This window comes from Sesamum indicum, unplaced genomic scaffold (genome assembly GCF_000512975.1).
Source record: "Sesamum indicum cultivar Zhongzhi No. 13 unplaced genomic scaffold, S_indicum_v1.0 scaffold00221, whole genome shotgun sequence".
In the NCBI taxonomy this organism is placed as follows: Eukaryota; Viridiplantae; Streptophyta; class Magnoliopsida; order Lamiales; family Pedaliaceae; genus Sesamum; species Sesamum indicum.
In genome coordinates, this window is record NW_011628115.1 from 22,772 (window position 1) to 42,771 (window position 20,000).

General features: G+C 39.3%; 2 protein-coding genes across 3 annotated transcripts in view; both read left to right on the forward strand.

Moving 5' to 3' along the window:
* The first annotated feature begins 15,701 nt into the window (after positions 1-15,701).
* On the forward strand, positions 15,702-17,902 carry LOC105179841 (cytochrome P450 CYP749A22-like). 2 transcript variants are annotated; one of them, XM_020691450.1, is made up of 5 exons: positions 15,702-16,125; positions 16,207-16,430; positions 16,525-16,757; positions 16,875-17,253; positions 17,439-17,902. In XM_020691450.1, the coding sequence occupies exons 1-5, from the start codon at positions 15,855-15,857 to the stop codon at positions 17,751-17,753; spliced, it is 1,422 nt and encodes a 473-aa protein (XP_020547109.1). In that variant the 5' UTR covers positions 15,702-15,854; the 3' UTR covers positions 17,754-17,902. The 2 variants fall into 2 exon arrangements, with proteins under 2 accessions (XP_020547109.1, XP_011101779.1); XM_011103477.2 differs by having other exon boundaries at positions 15,707-16,125; positions 17,325-17,902.
* A 687-nt stretch (positions 17,903-18,589) lies between these two features.
* Positions 18,590-20,000, forward strand: part of LOC105179846 (cytochrome P450 CYP749A22-like) — a 1,890-nt gene continuing 479 nt past the window's right edge. Inside the window, exons 1-4 of the mRNA XM_011103481.2 lie at positions 18,590-18,907; positions 18,986-19,209; positions 19,293-19,525; positions 19,634-20,000. The exon at positions 19,634-20,000 is cut by the window's right edge and continues 12 nt beyond it. Of these exons, the coding sequence (XP_011101783.1) occupies positions 18,652-18,907; positions 18,986-19,209; positions 19,293-19,525; positions 19,634-20,000 (1,080 nt within the window). The 5' untranslated portion in view covers positions 18,590-18,651. The remainder of the gene's footprint in view (positions 18,908-18,985; positions 19,210-19,292; positions 19,526-19,633) is intronic.

Below are 20,000 nucleotides of genomic sequence, written 5' to 3' on the forward strand. Positions count from 1 at the left end.
AGAAATGAATGAGGTGTGTGGAACTTCTGGGGATATAAGGATGGCCATGGAAGAATTCAATGTTGGTATTCAGGAGGCCGGGTTAATACCCTTGCCTATGCAGGGGGAATGGTTTACTTGGCACAACTGCAGCACGAACTCGCGGAGTCTATGGAAGAGATTAGATCGAATCCTTATCAATGATAGATGGCTTGCGAGGTTCCCTTCCTCATGTTATCATTGCCTTTTACCGAGGACTTCTGACCACTCGTCGATTCTACTGCATGGGGACAGGCAAACTCAAACAGGAGGTATGTTTCGATTTGACAACTACCTAACACACTCACCTGAATTCATCCCCAGTGTGCAGAATATCTGGCAGAATACAATCGTTGGGGTGCCTATGTTTGCGGTAACACGTAAACTTAAAGCATTGAAGCCGGTATTCAGAGAGCAAAGGAGGAAGAAGGGGGATTTAACTCTAAACGTTCAATTAGCTAAAGGCTTTCTTGATGAGGCACAACAGCTGGTGAGCTCAGATAGACAGAATGAGGCCTTTCTACTATTAGAACACTGTTGCCGCATGGTTTATGCAAAAGCGGCAAAACTGGAACAAATCATGTTGCAACAGCGAGCCAAGATGTAGTGGCTAAAGGGGGGTGACCAATGCTCCCGAATTTTCTTTCGTAAAATTGCCAAGAGAAGGGTGGCAAGGAGGATACTACAGATTAATGATGACAACGGGACCATCCACACTGAACCAGAAGAGATTATCAATGAATTTGTCTTTTACTATCAAAATCTTTTGGGCGGTAACAGACGTCAGATAACGCTAGATATTGGCTTTCTCAGACCGTGGGCAAGACATATTCTTTCGAATGAAGAGGCTGGTCATCTTATATTGGCGTTTACTCCGGATGATGTGAAGCAAGCAGTATTTGACATTGCAGATGACAAGGCCCCGGGACCTGATGGATACTCATCAGGATTCTTTAAAGCAGCCTGGCCAGTGGTGGGACAGGAAGTTACAAAGGCGGTACTGGAATTCTTTAGTACCGGTAAACTACTCAAACAAGTCAACTCCACACTTCTGGCACTAATCCCAAAGGTACACACTCCTATGACTGTTGGTGATTTTAGGCCAATTTCATGCTGTAATGTGTTATATAAAATTATTGCGAAATTACTTGTCCAGCGGTTGAGGGTGGTCCTGGACAAGATTATTAGTCCCTGCCAGGGAGCGTTTATTCCAGGGCGCAGCATTGGGGACAATATTTTGTTGGCACAGGAGCTACTCACGGGATACAACCAGGTGAGGCTTCCACCTCGTTGTACCCTAAAAGTCGATATCAGGAAGGCATATGATACTGTAGAGTGGGATTTCCTACTTGCGGTCTTGCAACTATTTAGATTCCCCCAAACGTTCACCAGGTGGATTGAGGAGTGTGTAACGACGGCGGCATTTTCGATTGGTCTTAATGGAAACCCTCACGGTTTCTTTGCAGGAGCACGTGGACTAAGACAGGGAGACCCTCTATCGCCCTATCTCTTTGTTCTCGTTATGGAAGTCTTGCATTTGGGATTATTGCAACTTATTGAGCAGGATTTGCAATTCTCTTATCACTGGAAATGTGAGCCGGCCAAAGTCTTCCAGTTGGGATTCGCAGACGATCTCCTGCTTTTCTGTAGAGCCGACTTGAATTCACTCAGGACCCTCAAGAGGGGGTTGAACCGATTTGCAGAATGGTCGGGACTTCGGCTGAATGTACAAAAAAGTCATGTCAAATTATTCAAGTCCCTTGGCCCAACCGGGAATGGGGAAGGGACGTCGAATGGGCAACAAGAAAATGGAGAGGGAAGCATATTATTAACTCAGCCTATCGAGCACTACTTGGATCACTCGTCTACCATATATGGCGAGAAAGAAACTTGAGACGATTCCAGCAAATTGAACATCCGGCAAACGTTTTGGCTTCTTTCATTGTAGATGATATTAGACAGAGGATCTTGAGTATTAATATGTCTATCTCCATTAGCACAATTGCTCTTTACAGATTGTGGCGTATCCCTTGGCCTGTCGAGGGATAAACCAATTGACTGTTGTACTGTAACTTTATTATCTTAATGCAAATTACATTTACCGAAAAAAAAAAAAAAAATTTGATAAGCATAATAATAACTACAAGTTAGTGTAAAAGGGAAACGAACTTGCTTTAAAAAAATCGTGCAAAACAGCTTAGTATCAAACGTTCTCAGAATTCCACGAAACTTGACCCAAATGTGGTCTAGACCCATGCATTTGTATGGTAAATTTGCTAAGCGTAATTATAATTAAAAGTTAGTGTAAAAACAGAAACGAACTTGCTTTAATAAACCGTGAAAAACAGCTAAATATTGAACGTTCATAGAATTCCATGAAACTTGACCCAAACGCTGGTCTACACCCATGCGTTTGTGTCGTAAATTTGCAAAGCGTAATAATAAAGAAAAGCTAGTGTATAAGGGAAACGAACTTGCTTTACTAAAACCATGCAAAACAACTAAATTTTGAATGTTCTCAGAATTCCACGAAACTCGAACCACACGTAGGTCTTGACCCATGCATTTGTGTGGTAAATTTGCTAAGCGTGATAATAACTACAAGTGGACCAAAAGTAGGATGGTCTTCACTACTTTCGGGTTCTTTAAAGATTCCCCGTCATAACTTCATTCTTTGGTTAGCAATTCAGGAGAAGCTACCGACAACTGATAAACCATGGATGACGCATCTAGGGGGATGTATTCTCTGTGGCGAGGGTGCAGCGCAGACTCACACTCACATGTTCTTCCGATGTCGATATAGCAGAGTATGCCTTGCAGCTATACGACATCATATCCGATTTGCCTGGCCCAATCGTCAGTGGACAAAAGACGTGGAATGGGCATCGAGGAAGTGGAGGGGGAAGCATATTGTTAATGTTGCTTATCGAGCATTACTTGGTGCATGCATGTACCATATTTGGCGAGAGAGGAATTTGAGACGATTTGAGCACACCCATCGGCCGGAAGCTGTATTAGCTACTTGCATCATTGAAGACGTTAGACAGAGGATTATTAGTATTAATCTTTCCAGTTCTATTAGTACATGTGCACTCTATAGAATTTGGCGTATCCCTTGGTCTGTTGGGGGTACCACCATTTGATTGTTGTACGTTGTACTTTGTACTCTTTACCTATTTTTTAATGAAACTTACATTTACCCAAAAAAACAATGTGTTTACCCCTCCATCTCAGGGAAGCCCACTCAACATCCGTTTGCCAGTCTCTATTGGGCCAATAAAATCGTACCATTCTGCGGATTGCTACAAGACATTGACGACTAAATCTGCACTGAAAGAATAGGTGTCCATGTGTCTCTATCGCTCCCTCGTTGCACAGAATACAAGGGCCAAGGTGTGTTAGCCATGGTTTGTCCATCGTGGCTAGCTTGCCAAGAATAGCAAGCCAAAAGATGAATAAATGGCGTGGAATTTTCAGAGATCCCGAAAGTAGTGAAGACCATCCTACTTTTGGTCCTGGGGGATCAAATAATTTGTACAGAGCTTGAGTTGTGGGATGTCCTTGCTCAAATCTCCAAATAATACGGTCCTCCCCTCCATGGATCGTAGGTAATGCATGTGTTATCTCCAAACACTCAAAATCTCTGATAAGAGGCCACTGCCACTCTCCTCCACTAATCACAGTATTGAGTTTAGCTGATTCCTCCATTCCGAGTAGTCTCGGTCCCCGTGGAAATGTGTTACTTAGAGAGGGCCAAGATAATGCCACGGGTCTTGCCAAAGATATTACAATCTTTCTAGTTTGCTTGAGGTATTGGTTCACAGATCAAAGTGAAAGTAAAGGAGTCTCGAACCCTAGTACTTTCTATGCAACTCCTTCGGTACTTCCTACGCTTTTCCCATATAAAGAAGAAGTTGCTCGCCTCTGCTTCTTACTATAATATAAGAGTAGGAAAGCTAGCCTTTCAGTAAAAACCCTAAAGAACCTGCTTCCTTGTAGTATGCCAGCCAGTTCCCGGTCACCAAGCCAACAATTTCAATATATACGACTAGGGCATGATCCGAGCCCTCATACCTCAGAGCAGTAAACGACCTAGGGATTGATATTCCTAAGCAAGCCAAGCAGTTTCAGACTTTGGTGGGAACAGCCTATATCTATATGAGGAAAGCAAAGAGTAAGCAATCAAGCCAAGGAGCAAACCTTTCAAGAGATCAAAGCAATCCGGCCAAGCAAGCCAGGCCTGAAAGAAAGAAGGAAAGCAGGGACAACGGTCTTTCTCTTCTATAAAGCAAAGCAAAGCGCATGGCGCTGAAGTGAAGAAAGCTTAATAAACACACGAACACAATGCAGGGCATAGCATAAATGAGACTGTGGATCATTTCATATATATCATATACTCTAGTATGATGGGCCTTTCTCGATGCTTTTGGGTGAAAAAACCAACCGACCCAGCAGTGATCGATGACAGAATGGTACGAACAAATCCAAGTCATTGGATTTGATAGTTCTCCATTGACTTCTCTCTTTACCCCTTTGCATATGTTCCTAAACGGGTGTGCACCTCCAGAGGGGCAGGGGCCAGATTAAGAGAGGGGGGCTAAGGACAGGGAGAAGGAAGGTGTTTTAAGTGTATGGAAACGGGACATCGTTCTTTCGAGTGTCCTCGCCGGAGAAGTTGGCTCGAGCGGTCGAAGACGCTGATGCTTGACAGCGCCCCACAACCTCGGTAATCATACGCCCGGTAGGGGAAATACCCTTTCCTTTGGTAAGAACATCACCAACATGTGGCGTTTCCAACGCTTACTTTTAGGGGCGCATGGAGCACCACAAACTCTATAACTTGATCCTCTTATCTTAGACGATAGGTGAGACTAAATTGAATATTCATAAACTCACTTACCCGTTTAAGCACAGGATATGAAATATAGAATTAACCAATGCAGCTATTATACGCATTCAGACGGGACTCAAGCTTTAAGTGATAGGGGTGCCATTACGGCGTTTAGCAAATAAAAAACAACCTGTTTTAGATATCAAGGACTTCTTTTAAGATATAAGAACATCTAAGTTAGCCATGAGCTGTAGTTACCAAAACGGAGAGTAAAGACAACTCGTCTTCTCTCGAATCTGGTTTCTAGCCTCCTAAATAGGTAGGTGGGACAGGGCGGAAGTAATAGGTTTTTGAATGGTGGTGCTTTAGAAGACACAACTACCGGACCTACGCTTGTCCAATAGTCATTTCATTAATAATATTTTGCCGCTGGCTTGAAGCGCGCCAAAGTCCAGTGCATGAGAGGAAGACTTCCACCCGCGGCCCTTAGTTCGAATGAAAGTTATGTGATTTCATTCCTTTCTTAATCCTTTATTAATGAATAACTTACTTTTCTAGGCAAAGTTCAGTATTAGAGCTCGGGACGAAGGAGAAGTAGATGGGGCGCGTCTGGTGGGGAGCAGATTTGTAGAGCGTAGAAAAGCAGCAAGCACGGATGCCCGGAATTCAAAACCAAAAACTTTCTCCGGTGCCAGCGCTGATAGTGGTGCAATCTCTACTCCCCAAAAACCACTCCGTCAAGTAATTCATTCCATCTTTCCGGGGCTTACCATGCCAGTCGTGACTTCTTCGTCCGTTAAGTAGCCAATGAGCTCCTTATTTATCTGATTTTATCTTGTTGGTAGGGTCGGTCTATCGCTTTCAGCTATACGCTCTTCGAGAAAATGCAATATCCAGTAAGAGGTAACAGGCGGAATAAAAAAGAGGGATACGACTGATAGGATAGGACTAATGAATGGTGGGATAGTGTGCTGCTAACAGATCGGTGCGAGCACCAACTCAGAACAAAGGACACACGTCAATCAAATGAAAACAACATTAAGCATGAGTGAAGAGTCGACAAGAGCAGATAAGACCTATTAACCGAGGAAAGAAGTGGCTGAAGCCTTTGCCCATCCCACGATTGATTACCTGGAGTGCCTGTGAAAGGCGCTAGCGAATAGCCCGGGGCTAGTGTGACCATCCGTTGCTTATTCCCGACACGGATTCCACGACTAAACCACAGATCTCATAAAGCAAAAAAGGTTCAAAATATGCGCTTACGGAAGGGCCGTCGAGAGAGATTTGAGATTCCGTAAGTAACTTAGTGAGAAGTAGCTCAGCGACTACTTTCTACGCCTACCAAAGAAAAGGGATAGATCAATGTGGGTTCCAAACCTCACCTTGACTTCGATTCGAGCGACTCTTGCCTAGAAAAAGCCGATGAAAGCATCTCTCCCGGAAAAAAGAAGACTTTTCATTTCATGCCCACAAGGCTGCCAACTTCTTCAAAAGCAAGGAGCTTAGCGTATCTTACGTTCATGATGGCATTTAGATGGCGCTGCTCTGTAGCCAGAGTAGAGTAAGGAGTGAAGGATAGAAGGGAAAGACTAAAGTACAGTTTAGCAATCAAAAGAACATTGGAACTAGGGACTGCCATTTCGCTAGATACAAGAAAGAAGGAAAGAGAGGTAGTTTAAGTCACCCTGGAACGAGGAAGATAGAGAGCTAGTTATCTAAGAATCTTTGGAAAGTGATGAAGCAGTCTGCTATTCCCGGGAGACTTGCTTCGGAAGAAAAGAAGTTCGGATTAGGGTCTTTTTGGATTTTTTATTGATGAGTAAAGTCGTTAGTGCTTTCTTTTTTTTTTTCAAATTTTCATCAACTTGAGTGAATACGTTGAGTAAGCCGGACCTCTTCTACCTCTCGAACACATACATGCCAAGTTTCTTTTATTAATAGGACTCCTAGTTAAAACTTCCATTTTATAGCATGGGTCCGACCTTTTACTAACCTATCTATCTCTGGTAGTAGTAAGTATAATATCATTTTTTTTTTTTTCGGTAATGGTAAATTTCATTAATAAAATATGGTGCAGTACAACAATTAATTGGGTAGTCCCTCGACAGGCCAAGGGATACGCCATAGTCTATAAAGGGCCCATGTACTAATCGAACTGGAAAGATTAAGGCTCAGAATCCTCTGCCTAACATCATCAATAATATGAGAAGCCAATACATTAGGCGGGTGTTCACTTTGTTGGAACCGTCTGGAGTTTCTTTCTCGCCACAAATGGTAAACCAATGACCCAAGTAATGCGCGGTATGCTGCATTGATGATATGCTTCCCTCTCCATTTCTTTACTGCCCATTCCACATCCATTGCCCATGTGCGATTGGGCCAATCGAATCGAATTATTTCCCGTATGGCTATAAGGCATCGTCTGCTATATCGGCATCGGAAGAATAAATGATTATGTGTCTCGGTTGTTTCTTCATCACAAAGAATACACCCTCCAATGTGTGTGAGCCAGGGTTTGTCTGTCGTTGGCAGTTTTTCCTGAAAAGCCATCCATAGGATAAAACAATGTCGTGGGATCTTTAGCGAACCCGAAAGTCGTGAAGTCCAACCTACTTTCGGTCCGAGCAGGCAGATAAGTCTGTATAGGGCTTGGGCTGTGGGTCGGCCATCCGGGAAACGCCAAATGATTCTATCTTCTCCACCATGGATCTCGGGTAGTGAATAAATAATCTGAAGGCATTCCAAATCCGTTATGAGGGGCCAATGCCATTGGCCCTCTTCAATAACCGTATTGAGTTTGGTAGATTCATCAAGCCCAAGTAAACTCGGTCCTCGTGGAAATCGAGAAATCAGGGGGCCCAGGTGATGCCATGGATCCTTCCACAGAAAGAAGTTCCTCCCATCTCCAATATAACACTCCACCATTGGTTTGATAAGGCTGCGTAGACGAAGCAGCTTTCTCCAACCCCACGATCCACCCTTCTCGTCAACAGTCCAAATGGTATTATTGTGTAGGCGTCCGAGCTGTAGCCACTCAACCCAGATAGACGTTCGGTCACATCTAATGACATCACACAACTTTTTAGTCATTAGTGCTCGGTTCAGCGCATCAATATCTTTAATTCCAAGGCCTCCTTGCCCAATCGGTTTGCAAACATCCTTCCACGCAACTTTGGCATAACCCGTCATTGAGGTGCCTTTCCAAAGGAATCTTCGAAGGCGTTTCTCAACTTCCTTAATGATCGCCTTCGGTAGTATGAATGCAGAAGCCCAATAAATGCTCAATGCTGAAAGTACAGATTTAATGATTTGTACCCGCCCAGCATATGATAGCGACATACCCTCCCATCCCGCAATACGTGCATCAATTTTGGACAGAAGTGGCTGACAGTCTGATATAGTCAATCTAGATGAGATTAAAGGAAGGCCTAAGTACCTCATCGGGAGATGTCCCTCCTGAAATCCCAAGAGCGATAGCAACTGACCTTTCCTTTCGTGTGCAGACCGGGATATAATAATGTGGCTTTTTTGAATATTCAACTGAAGGCCCGACCATTCAGCAAATCGGTCCAGTCCCACCTTGAGGACTCTGACCGAGTCCAAATCAGCTCTACAAAACAGCAGGAGATCATCCGCAAATCCCAGTTGGAATACTCTTGCTAGCTCACACTTCCAGTGATATGTGAATTGCATATCCTGCTCAATTAATTGCAGATAACCAATATGCAGAACTTCCATAACAAGCACAAACAGGAATGGGGATAAGGGATCTCCCTGACGAAGTCCTCTCGTTCCATCAAAGAACCCATGAGGATTTCCATTAAGTCCAACCGAAAAAGAGGTCGTCGAGATGCATTCCTCTATCCACCTTGTGAAGGTTGGTGGAAACCCAAATAGTTGCAAGGTCGCCACAAGGAAGTCCCATTCAACCGTGTCATAGGCATTTCTAATGTCCACTTTAAGTGCGCATCTAGGGGGGAGTCGCGTCTGATTATATCCTGTGAACAGTTCCTGAGCAAGCAGAATGTTGTCTCCAATGCTTCGTCCCGGATAAACGCTGCCTGACTCGGATTGATTAACTTGTCCAGCACCACACTCAATCGTTGGACAAGTAATTTAGCAATGATCTTATATAAAACATTGCAGCATGATATAGGTCTAAAATCACCAACAGTCATAGGATTATGTACCTTTGGGAAAGGATATGATACTCTCGTATCAACTAATCTATCCCCAAAATTTTGAGGATGGAAGATCCACACTCCAAAGGTGAAGGGGAATCTCCCTCTCCTCTCCCCCAAGAGAAGAACCCTCTCCCTCCTTCCCTCTCCCTTCGGGATCCATGTCCTCCTCATCAATAAGACAGTGGGTTTCTATAAGGTGGCCTCTGAGGGATCATCGTCTACGAAGATCTCACTCATAAAGTGAATTAGCTCGTCAGAAGAGGACATGTTTTACAAGAAAATAATCAGAAAAATTTTGAAGAGGAGAGGCATGATACTTACAATGTCTCTGAAGGTAAAAGCAATTGATGCTTCAAGAAAAAAAAAAGAAGAAGAAGTAACGGAATGTTACTTGCTTAAAGACATCGTGAGGAAATTAAAGACACGCCCCTGTTACCATCTGTGATCGGGCAGTTCTATAACCGCCCCTTCGCGTGGTGGAGACAGTTACCACCGCTCGAAAACCAAGAAGGCTAGGCTTAGGCTTAGCTGTCATTTCCTCTTTTGGCATTGGCAGAGCACAATACTCAAGTGCAGACATTTGAAAAGAAGTGTACAGGCGGGATAAAACAAACATGGAAGGATGTCGCTTCAAGGTATCCTTCCTCAGTCGATGAGAGGGACCCCCTCTTGATTGGAGAAGACGAGGACCCCTACTCTAAGATGGACTTGAAGCTATTCCTCCTCTTTAGAGTGGGGGGACTAGATGATGGGTATGGCCCAACATGTTACGGCCCAAGAACTATATAGAAGGCCTAATACTCTATTTCCTGGACATGGCCATTATGGTGGAAGGGGCCTGCTTCATACATCCCAATGATTTGGGCCCAATAATAACTGGCTGGTTTCCCCACACAATTCTCTCTCTCTCTCTCAAGTCCACATGGCATACACTTGGACCCTCCGCGTATGTCCTCTTGACCAGACTGGAGCACGTGTGGCAAGGATGTTTCCCTCAAGGACGCGGACTTTTGCATGCAGCAGACTCCCTTTAGATTGGGAGTTCTTCTCAGCCTTTGACTCCTTCCCTCACCTAGATAATAATTTTAACAACATGATCCCAAAAAAGAAAGGCTCGATCATGCCTTATCTCAACTAATCTTATCTATTAATCGCAGGAATAGGAAGCACGATTAGTTCGTTGGTAAAGGAGGACACTCCTAGGAAACTCGTCCCCAGGCGGGGGATACCTTCACCAGACTGAAATTTGGCAAGTATTTTGCTACGCTTCTGCTACATCTACAAACACGATTTCCTTCTATTTATTGTCATTACGCTTAATCCTCACAATACGATTTATTAGTTTGGATTATTATTGGTTGAATCCAATACTAACTTGGGCGTCATAGTGCTAACATTTTATTTTGCAGGTTTCTTCTTTTCAAATTCTTTTCTAAGCATTCCCGGCCCAGCGCCCAAGTCTGAATCTACTGGACTCGTGTTAAGATTGCACGCACCAAATACATTTTGTACCTTTAAGCTCTGCATTTTGTCTCATTTACACCCCTAAAATGTGAAAGGTAATAAAAGGCACCAACGATAAAATAATTTGACATTATTAGGATAAAAATGCCCTTCCACTTGCCTCTATGTATTTTATTTTACTTTCTAAAAGATATTTTATTAAAATATCTCCTCAAAATTATTTTTAGTGATTTAAATTTTAGTCACATTTTATTTTAAAAATAATATTTATAATTATATTTTTCTATAAATTATGGAACACATTAAATCTTCACAAACTCAATATATGCAAATATATTTTACAAAGTACATAAATTATTTTTTTGTGCATACTTATTACAAAGAAAATAATATTTATTTTGTGTCTATAGTTTTCTATATAATTTATTAATTTCTTATCTTTTAAGTATAAAAAACTTTTTATTTAATAAAGTTGGCCATTTTCTTTGTATTTTGATTCTCAAAATTATTAATTTTTTAGTTTATAGCATAACTCCAAATATTATAGAGACATGAGCCTATAAACATCTAGCAAATTCATGCTACTAAAAGGAGGATAGAACTAACGAATAAACAATTGAATGTTGTGACTAATACAACTATAAGGATATATTCCCTTTGAAAAAAGAAAATTAAAAGTAAAATATCGATTAACTCACATAATCTTGATTGGTTTAAAATTTAAGTAAAATTTATAAATTCAATACATCAAATTGATAAGAGATACAATGCAGTATTTTGAGAAGATGACGGAAATATTAAACAATGAATAAGAAAGATAAACAACAAGGAAATGGGAGATCATAATTAATAATTTTATCTAGAAAATCCAAAAAATTCATGAAACTGGCAATAGGATAATTTCTCCTGCCAACAAAATAAATAACGAAATCATGTGTTTAAATAATTCTTTATTTAGTTTTTGAATTTTCATTGAATAGAAAGATTTTACAATAATTCTTAAAAGTCCAAAGTCGTTAAGCTTAATGAAGAATTCACTTATCAAGTAGTTATTAAATTTCAAATAATATTTCTTAATTTAATGAAATGTGAAATCAAGCTTTCTTCTTGTCCTTCATCTGTTCACTCATTGCTTTGCTTAAATTAAACTTAGTAACAAATTTTTTGCCTCCTTTAAGTACTTATGGGGTTGATCTTGAATTTCCTTTCTCTTGTGACGACCTAGGATAGGTTTAAATGGAGCACGTTCCTTGATCTTCACTCCTTTTTGTCATTGTTGAAACATTATTGGTGCTGTTTTTGCATCTGCACTTGAGGTTCCTGCACAATTCCTTTGCCTTTTGTTGAAACTTGTTATACACAAAAACAGTCATTGTTAGTTATAGGAATACATTGAAGGCCTCAAAATCAAAATATATACTTCAAGTTGTACCTGTAGCACCTGGTTGCTTGTGGTTGCATTTGTGCTTTGACACCCCCTACCATTGTGTTCTTGCACTCCACACTTATCATACTTGACCGTCGTCTGTTGCCTCTTGTTTTTGATCATCCTTCCTCATGATTCGACCTGGCCTTCCTCTCCTATTTTTAGGAGAACTTCATTAGCTTCAAGTCTTCTAGCTTTTGGAGGCCTCCTTAGTCTGTTGACAGGTTTGAGTAGGAGTGGTGGATTGAAATCACTCTTCTTCCATTAATTGGGATGATTGCATGTTCATAGGCCTTGAAGTAAGTTTCAGCCCTGCAGCAATGGTGTGTGTATTTCTATTTCCCATCCATTACAAAAAATTACACAAACAACATGCTTACATGGTATGCCCCTCAAATCCCTTTTTCTACACCCACAATTGTGATTTTCTAAGTCAACACTGTATTGATTGCCATCAAAGTAAGAAATTTGATCATGCTTCTCATGATATTTTATTGGAATACAATCTCTAAGCTACTCAATATTTTTGTCAATTATCTTTTGAATTTTGGGACACAATAGTTTTTTTCATTTTTTTTTTTTTGCCCTATCTTTATAGGAAATTGTGATCTTGACCAATTTTTTGGAGGCTTCTCACTAAACCAAGCAAAAACCCCCCTCATCCAAATCATTTAATTATTGTTACACTTCCCGCCTTCTACAATCCATTTTTGAATGTCAATCCTCTAAACTCGAAAGTTTTAAAGTTGGAATGCAAATGCCTAACACAATACTTGTGCTCTTCATTAGGAAATAATTCTTGCAATTCACCCACAAACCCCTTTTGTTTATTTTACATGAATGTCCATTTAGAATCAACTTAAATCATCAAATCTATTTTCAAAAGTGTTAAAAACCAATCCCATGTTTTCTTGTTCTCTCTCATAACCACAATATAGCAAATTAGGAAGAAATTATTTTTAGGGTTAATTCCAACAGCACATAAAAGCACTTCCAGTGTGGCCCCCTCAAGTGACACCCATCTACATATATAACAGGTTTACAGTCAAGAAGTTTATTATCAGTGAATTCAAAGACAGGTAAAATCTGAAAAATTGATTTTTGCTTTGAATACTTAATATGACTGTTGATTTAGGATTACTTTTTTCTTTTATTTCTTCTGCATAGTCCCATAGCATAAGCAATGCAAGTTTTTTTACCCTAGCATTTCTTGAAATGTTACACCTTATTAGTGAAAGAATTCGTATGGCTCCAGACTTGGCAAGAATGCAATAGAAGTATGAAAAATAAGTATATTTAAATTCTAAACTGAAAGAGAACTACTCTCTTAATCTCGGGTGTTCCGCACTCAATAAGATAACACAAGCTTGAAACAAAAGAAGTAGCTATTGTGATATAGAGTGATGTAAATATAATCATGAAATTTTACCATTCCAATTTGAAAACTTTGTTCTAGTTTTTCTCCTCCAGACGTGCGTTCACATAAAGGTCAATGAGATCTCCTCTACATAAAACTCACACTACGCCATAAGGTGGTCTATACCAAACCTTAATAGATGTAAGACATGTAGTATAAGAGACTTGATTATACTATTAACTTAGTATATCAAACACACGAGGACCTTGCTCTAACTTAAAATTAGTTCAAGAAGAACAAGAGAATAAAGAGAAAGGAGTGGTCAAGATGATAAGTGTGAGGGAGGAGTGTTGTCTTCTGTATCATATACAAAATAACATATGCACAAATCTATAAACTACACACATACAAAAGACACATCTTATGTACTTATTGTATGTATACATGTATACTTTACATGTCAAGTAAAAAATAAGTATAATAGATGTCCCCATAGTATACTACCTATTAGTACCACAAGTACTTAAACAATAACTCCCTCATCCTTACAATCTCATATATATATATATATATATGACATATAAATATACATATATATATATACAAGCACAAGAGAATTAATTATTGGCTTTCAATAATTATTATTAATCATAAATAAATAAAAATCAAAACAAAATCTTACTAATTCAGCATGTAAATTATTTTTCATAATTATAAATCATAAGAAATATTTTTGTCAATATATTTTAAGTCACACATAGAAAAATTACAATCAATATTATTGTGTGATCTAGTAAATATTGAGATATGAATATTAAATAAATAAAATAGTCATTTAACAAAGAGCAATAAAGTTTATTAAAAAATCTATAACTTTTCGTAATTGAGTTTTATTTAGGGTTACGTAATGGTTTATAGTGCACCAAATAATATTTCAATTGCAAAAGTGAGGAGCTATATAAGATAGATATTAATAGAAAGAAGTGTATGTTGTTCTGTACACAGTTTGACTAACCCTTTGGGGTTTTTTCTTTAATCAAATTTTATGGAATTGGAAAACAAAATTTAAATCTACTTTTAAAAAGGACAACAAACCTTTTCGCCTTTTATCTTGTCGAGATTCGATTATTAAAAGAAGAGAATTGCTTCTTTGATGTTTCAGCATAAATGCAATTAATATAATTAAGATAAACATAATAAATTAATAGATCATCCAAGAAAACAACAGGAACTAATAATAATATTCATATAGCGATCTAGAAAGCTTACATATCATTTTTTTTCTTAAAATAGAACAACTGAAATAAGCAGGCAAAATTAACAGTAGAACTCAAGATGAAAGGAGAAATAAATGTTTCCAAACTTGTAGTAAGGGAGGTAGGAGGAGTTGAGTAATTAGTAGATGGATGATTTCTAGTTGCGAAGACGACGAAAATAGTGAGCAGGATCTTCCTCGAACTCATCCCTGTACATGTAGACACCCCTTCCTCCAGGTGCTCTCATATTTTTCCTCTCATTTGATCCAACTCCTACTCCAAGAAGCTTGGAAATGACCCATGCACCCACTAAAACTCCACCTACTATTACTAATCTTTTCGTTGCCTCATTCCAATTAGTCTCCTCCATCTCAGAGGTCTTGTTGGATGCACCATTGTCATCACTTTTGCAGGAAGCCATTTCGACTAATGTTCAAGTTTGTGTTGAGCTGCCAATTAACAACTGTAAATTCAACACGTTATATGTAAAGGCTGCACTGCGGGGTGGGATTCGTTCAATTCATTAGTTATCTTCTTCATTAATATCGTCTTGTGGTTAATTTATTATTTCTTGTTTATGATGAGATTAAGTGCATTTTTTCAGGTTTTATTCAATGCTAGGCCTGGCATGCAAAGAGTCCCAAGGAAACGAAAAGACTTCTCACACATGTACACACACATAAACATTGGCTGCTCCACTGCCCAAAGGGAACTTTTACATGCAATCACATAATATACTTGTCATCTCCAACTCAAGAATAACAATCAATTTTATCATATTGATTTGATTCAATCAAATTTAATTTGAATAAAAAAATTTCCTATCAAAATTGTAATTCTATATATGATCAATTGATTTTTTTGTTAACTGGTTCAATCAAATCAATTTAATAATCTAATGACCTAATAATTTATCCAATTTGATTGTCGTCCAATTTTGGAAACATTGAGAGTAGGTAACTAAGTAAAAGATGGATTTCTAAAGCATGTTATTTTACAAATTTTACAATACTACAAAAATTGACCTCATGAATCAAATAGTACTTCTCTATTCTCCCACTTTCTTTGCTCGAGAGAGTAGAGAAGTGCAAAATAGTCTTCAACACCAAAACGCGTGCCTGCGAATTATTCAATCACGACAAAAATCCTGTCCATTATCGTAAGCACCCTGTTGATCCAACGGCAAAAATGATGGGGTGGATTCAAGAATTTCACATAGATATCATCAATATCTTAGTGATCAGTTCCAAGATTCTCATAAAATCAAACACAACTACCAGCAGAAGTAGTACTGAGACCTGTGTTGTTCTTCAGCACCATGATGATCAGTTTATTCTCCCTCTTCTGCCTCTCTCTCACCCTTGCAGTTTTCTCAAGATTAGTCTACAAGCTATGGTTAGGCCCGATTCATATGCAACAGAAGCTGCAGTCCCAAGGACTCAAAGGGCCCTCTTACAAACTCTTACATGGAAACACTAAAGAGATCATCAGTATGAGGAAAGAAGCCATTAAAGCTCCCTGTGATTTAGGGCAGCATGATATGTTCCCAAGAATTCTTCCACATTTGAATACTTGGATGAAGTTATATGGTAAAACCCATCTTTTCCCTTTTCTGATTCTTGTTGTCAGTAATTGATAAGATGAGTTTTTGAATACTTTTGCTGTAACAGGCAAGAATTTCCTTATCTGGATTGGTAATCAGCCTCAAATAGTTGTTACTGAGCCTGAGTTGGTTAGGGAAATATTGACCGATAAGGAAGGAGTTTACCGGAAAATAAAACCTATAAGTTATGCAAAGAAACTTCTAGGAGATGGGCTTGTAGTAGCAGAAGGGGAAAAATGGTCAAAGCTAAGGAAACTAGCCAATCATGCTTTCCATGGAGAGAGCTTGAAGGTGGATTCTTGTTTGTGAATATGTGTGTGTGTGTGTGTGTGGGTGTGGGTGTGTGTGTAGTCATGACCAATTTGCAATTTCCTTCAATTTGTAGGATATGGTTTCGGCAATGGTAGAAAGTGTGGATACAATGCTGGAGAGATGGAGATATCATGAAGGGAAAGAAATTGAAGTATCTAAGGAATTTAAGCTTTTGACATCAGATGTTATCTCAAGAACAGCCTTTGGAAGCAGTTATGTGGAAGGGAAGAATATCTTTGATATGATGATGAAGTTGGGTGTTTTGATTGCTAAGAACACTTTTAAGATTAGACTCTTTGGTCTGAAGTAAGTTCTTTTCACCATTATAATCATCTAGAGCATGTGTCCTTGTAGTAGCTAGAATATGGATCATCAACTTTCACCTGGCTTCTGCTGCTAACTTATAAGTGTTTCATATTGCAGGAAGATTTGGAGGTCGAAAGATGATATTGAATCGGACAAAATTGAGCAATCATTACACGATTCTATCTTGTCATTGGTTAAGAAAAGGGAAGATAAGGTAAAGGCAGGGGAATCAGACAACTTTGGAAATGATTTTCTGGGATCCCTCCTAAAAGTTCACCATGATATTGATCCAAAAAGCAGAATCTCAGTCGATGATATAGTTGATGAATGCAAGGTATTCTATATTGCCGGGCACGAAACAACTAGCACCTTGCTCTCGTGGACTGTCTTTCTCTTGTCCATTTTCACAGAATGGCAAGAAAAAGCAAGGGACGAGGTGGTTCAAGTCTTTGGCCAGGAAAAACCAACAGCAGAAGGCATTGCCAGGCTTAAAATCGTACGTACCTAGATTCTATATTGAAATTGTGCGAAACTTTTGGTTTCTCATTTTCCTTTACTGTCATGCAGTTAACGATGATTGTTTATGAAGCATTAAGGCTTTACAGCCCCGTTCTTTCTATTACTAGAAGAGTACACAGAAACATCAAGTTGGGAAAATATGAAATTCCTGCAAATGTTCAGGTGAATGTTCCAACACTAGCACTACATCGGAATCCTGAGATATGGGGAAAAGATGCCCATATGTTCAAGCCAGAGAGATTTGCTGAAGGATTGGCTAATGCAGCAAACAGAAATTCCATGGCATTTCTCCCTTTTGCTGCTGGTCCTCGATCATGTGTGGGCAATAACTTTGCAGTTAATGAAGCTAAGATGACGCTCTCGATGATTTTGCAGCGTTATAGATTAGCGCTCTCGCCAAATTATATCCATGCGCCTTACCAGTTTCTTACTGTTCAGCCTCAACATGGAGTTCAGATCATTCTGCATTTGCTGTGAAACAGATCAATTCTTTACTGCTTTGTGTCAATATGTATGCATATGTTGGTTATAAAATGTCCTCGGCAAATAACTAAATAATCTATTTGTGGGTCGCACAGACAGTTTGTTTTGACTGCTATGATCATGTACATATTTCTTGTTTTCCAGCATTCGGCTTTACCGATAATCTATTATCAAACTATCATTGTAAACAAGAGAAATCTTGAGAGGACTATCCAATGGATGAAATCACTGCCTGTGTTTGATCAAATAGTTAGAATATGGTATCTACTTGTATAAGCAAGTGGAAGAAAATGAATAGCATCCTGCGACTGAAATGAGATTCTGAAGATGTTTTCTAGGTTGCAGGACTATATATCTCACTGAGATCGAAAGTCCATGCAATGTCGTGTTGGCAGTCTCTTTATTGGACAAAAACAAATTTAGACTACAATCTTTAGACCTTCTGTGTGGGCTTCTTACCGCTCATAATCCAAGCAGAGTTTTCTGTTATTGCTCAAAACAGAGGAAACTGCAATAGACTATCATTCCACATAAGTTCCTTTAGTGCATTTCTTCTTGTCCGTCATGGACATGTGCATGCGACCTGCTGCAGGTTGATGTTCTCTTTCATTCTGCCTTAAACAACATTTATAATTTGGCCGAATAAAAGCCTTCTAGAATCATCTGCACTGTTTTCCTTGGCCTAGGCATTCATTGACATAATCGTGGTTTTCCTAGGGAACATCTAAGCTGTCACTCTCAAACCTAGTCTACTTCTGTTGTTTTTCTCACAATTTCAAGAACCTAGATTGTCTCATCCCTCCAAACCCAATGATTAAGATTTCTTTAAATATGGTATTTTGTGCTCATTTTCAATACAATAAGGTGTACCAGTTTTTCCAAGATCATAATCATGATCTTCTCATTCTTTCTGTCCCTTATTACACTAATTCTGATAAGAGTTATCCACAAAGTATTATGGCTCCCTTTTCGCATACAACACATGCTTCGGTCACAAGGAATCACCGGCCCGCCCTACAAAATTATTCATGGGAGTACTAAGGAGAGCCTGAGGTTGAAACAGCAAGCAAGAGATGGTCCTATGGAGTTGTCACACGATATATTCCCTAGAGTCCAACCTAGTTTCTATTCATGGATGAAGCTATATGGTAATGATCAAGTTCATATTTTTCCTCAATCTTGATTTGAAAATTCCAGTTATTTATCTGTGTATTAACTCTTACCAGGTAAGAATTTTCTTACTTGGACTGGCCCTCAACCTCATCTGGTGATTACTGAACCTGAGTTGGTCAAAGAAATACTAACCAACAAAGAAGGTATTTTCCAGAAAATCAAGGTTCAGGGCCCTGCAAAGAAGTTGGTTGGAGATGGACTTGTTATGACAGAAGGAGCAAAGTGGTCGAAGCTACGAAAACTGGCCAACCATGCATTCTATGCAGAAAGCTTAAAGGTAACTGATTTTCTGAGATATCTTCTTGTTGATAACAGATTCAAGCAAGAAAATTTGAGAGGATGAGAGTAATTTCCTTCCAGGGGATGATTCCAGCCATGATTGCAAGTGTTGAGAATATGCTGGAAAATTGGAGAATGTATGAAGGAAAGGAGATAGAGGTGTCCAAAGAGTTCATGGTTTTCAGTTCAGAAGTGATTTCAAGAACAGCTTTTGGGAGCAGTTACTTGGAAGGGAAGAACATCTTCGATATGCTGATGAAGCTGGGGTTTCTTATATTCAAGAATGCTGACAAAGTTCGACCTTTTGGAATCGAGTAATTTCCATATCTGTATTACGTACTCCCATCATACTGTTCCATTTATGTTCTTAAACAAGCACATCTATTTTTTACCAAACTGTCTTCTTGGTGCATGTCTTGCAGAAAAATTTGGAAAACACAAGATGACATTGAATCAGACAAAATCGAGCAGTCCCTTCGTGACTCTCTCATGGTAATATTGAGGAAAAGGGAAGAAAAGGTACTAACAGGACAAGCAGACAACTTTGGGAGCGATTTCCTAGGATCACTCCTGAGAGTTCACCATGATGCAGACAAGAAAAACAGAATTTCATTAGATGATGTCATCGATGAATGCAAAGTATTCTTTCTTGCTGGACATGAAACAACTAGCAGCCTGCTGTCCTGGACTTTTCTTCTGTTAGCAATCCACACAGATTGGCAAGATAAAGCAAGAAAAGAAGTTCTTGAATTGTTTGGCCAAGAAAACCCAACAGCAGAAGGCCTTCCC

Excerpts from the sequence above, each read along its gene's own strand:
- LOC105179841 (XM_011103477.2), top strand. The coding sequence starts at position 15,855 with ATGATGATCAGTTTATTCTCCCTCTTCTGCCTCTCTCTCACCCTTGCA. Across the intron at positions 16,126-16,206 it reads TACTTGGATGAAGTTATATG|GCAAGAATTTCCTTATCTGG; the intron begins GTAAAACCCATC and ends TTGCTGTAACAG. Across the intron at positions 16,431-16,524 it reads TCCATGGAGAGAGCTTGAAG|GATATGGTTTCGGCAATGGT; the intron begins GTGGATTCTTGT and ends TTCAATTTGTAG.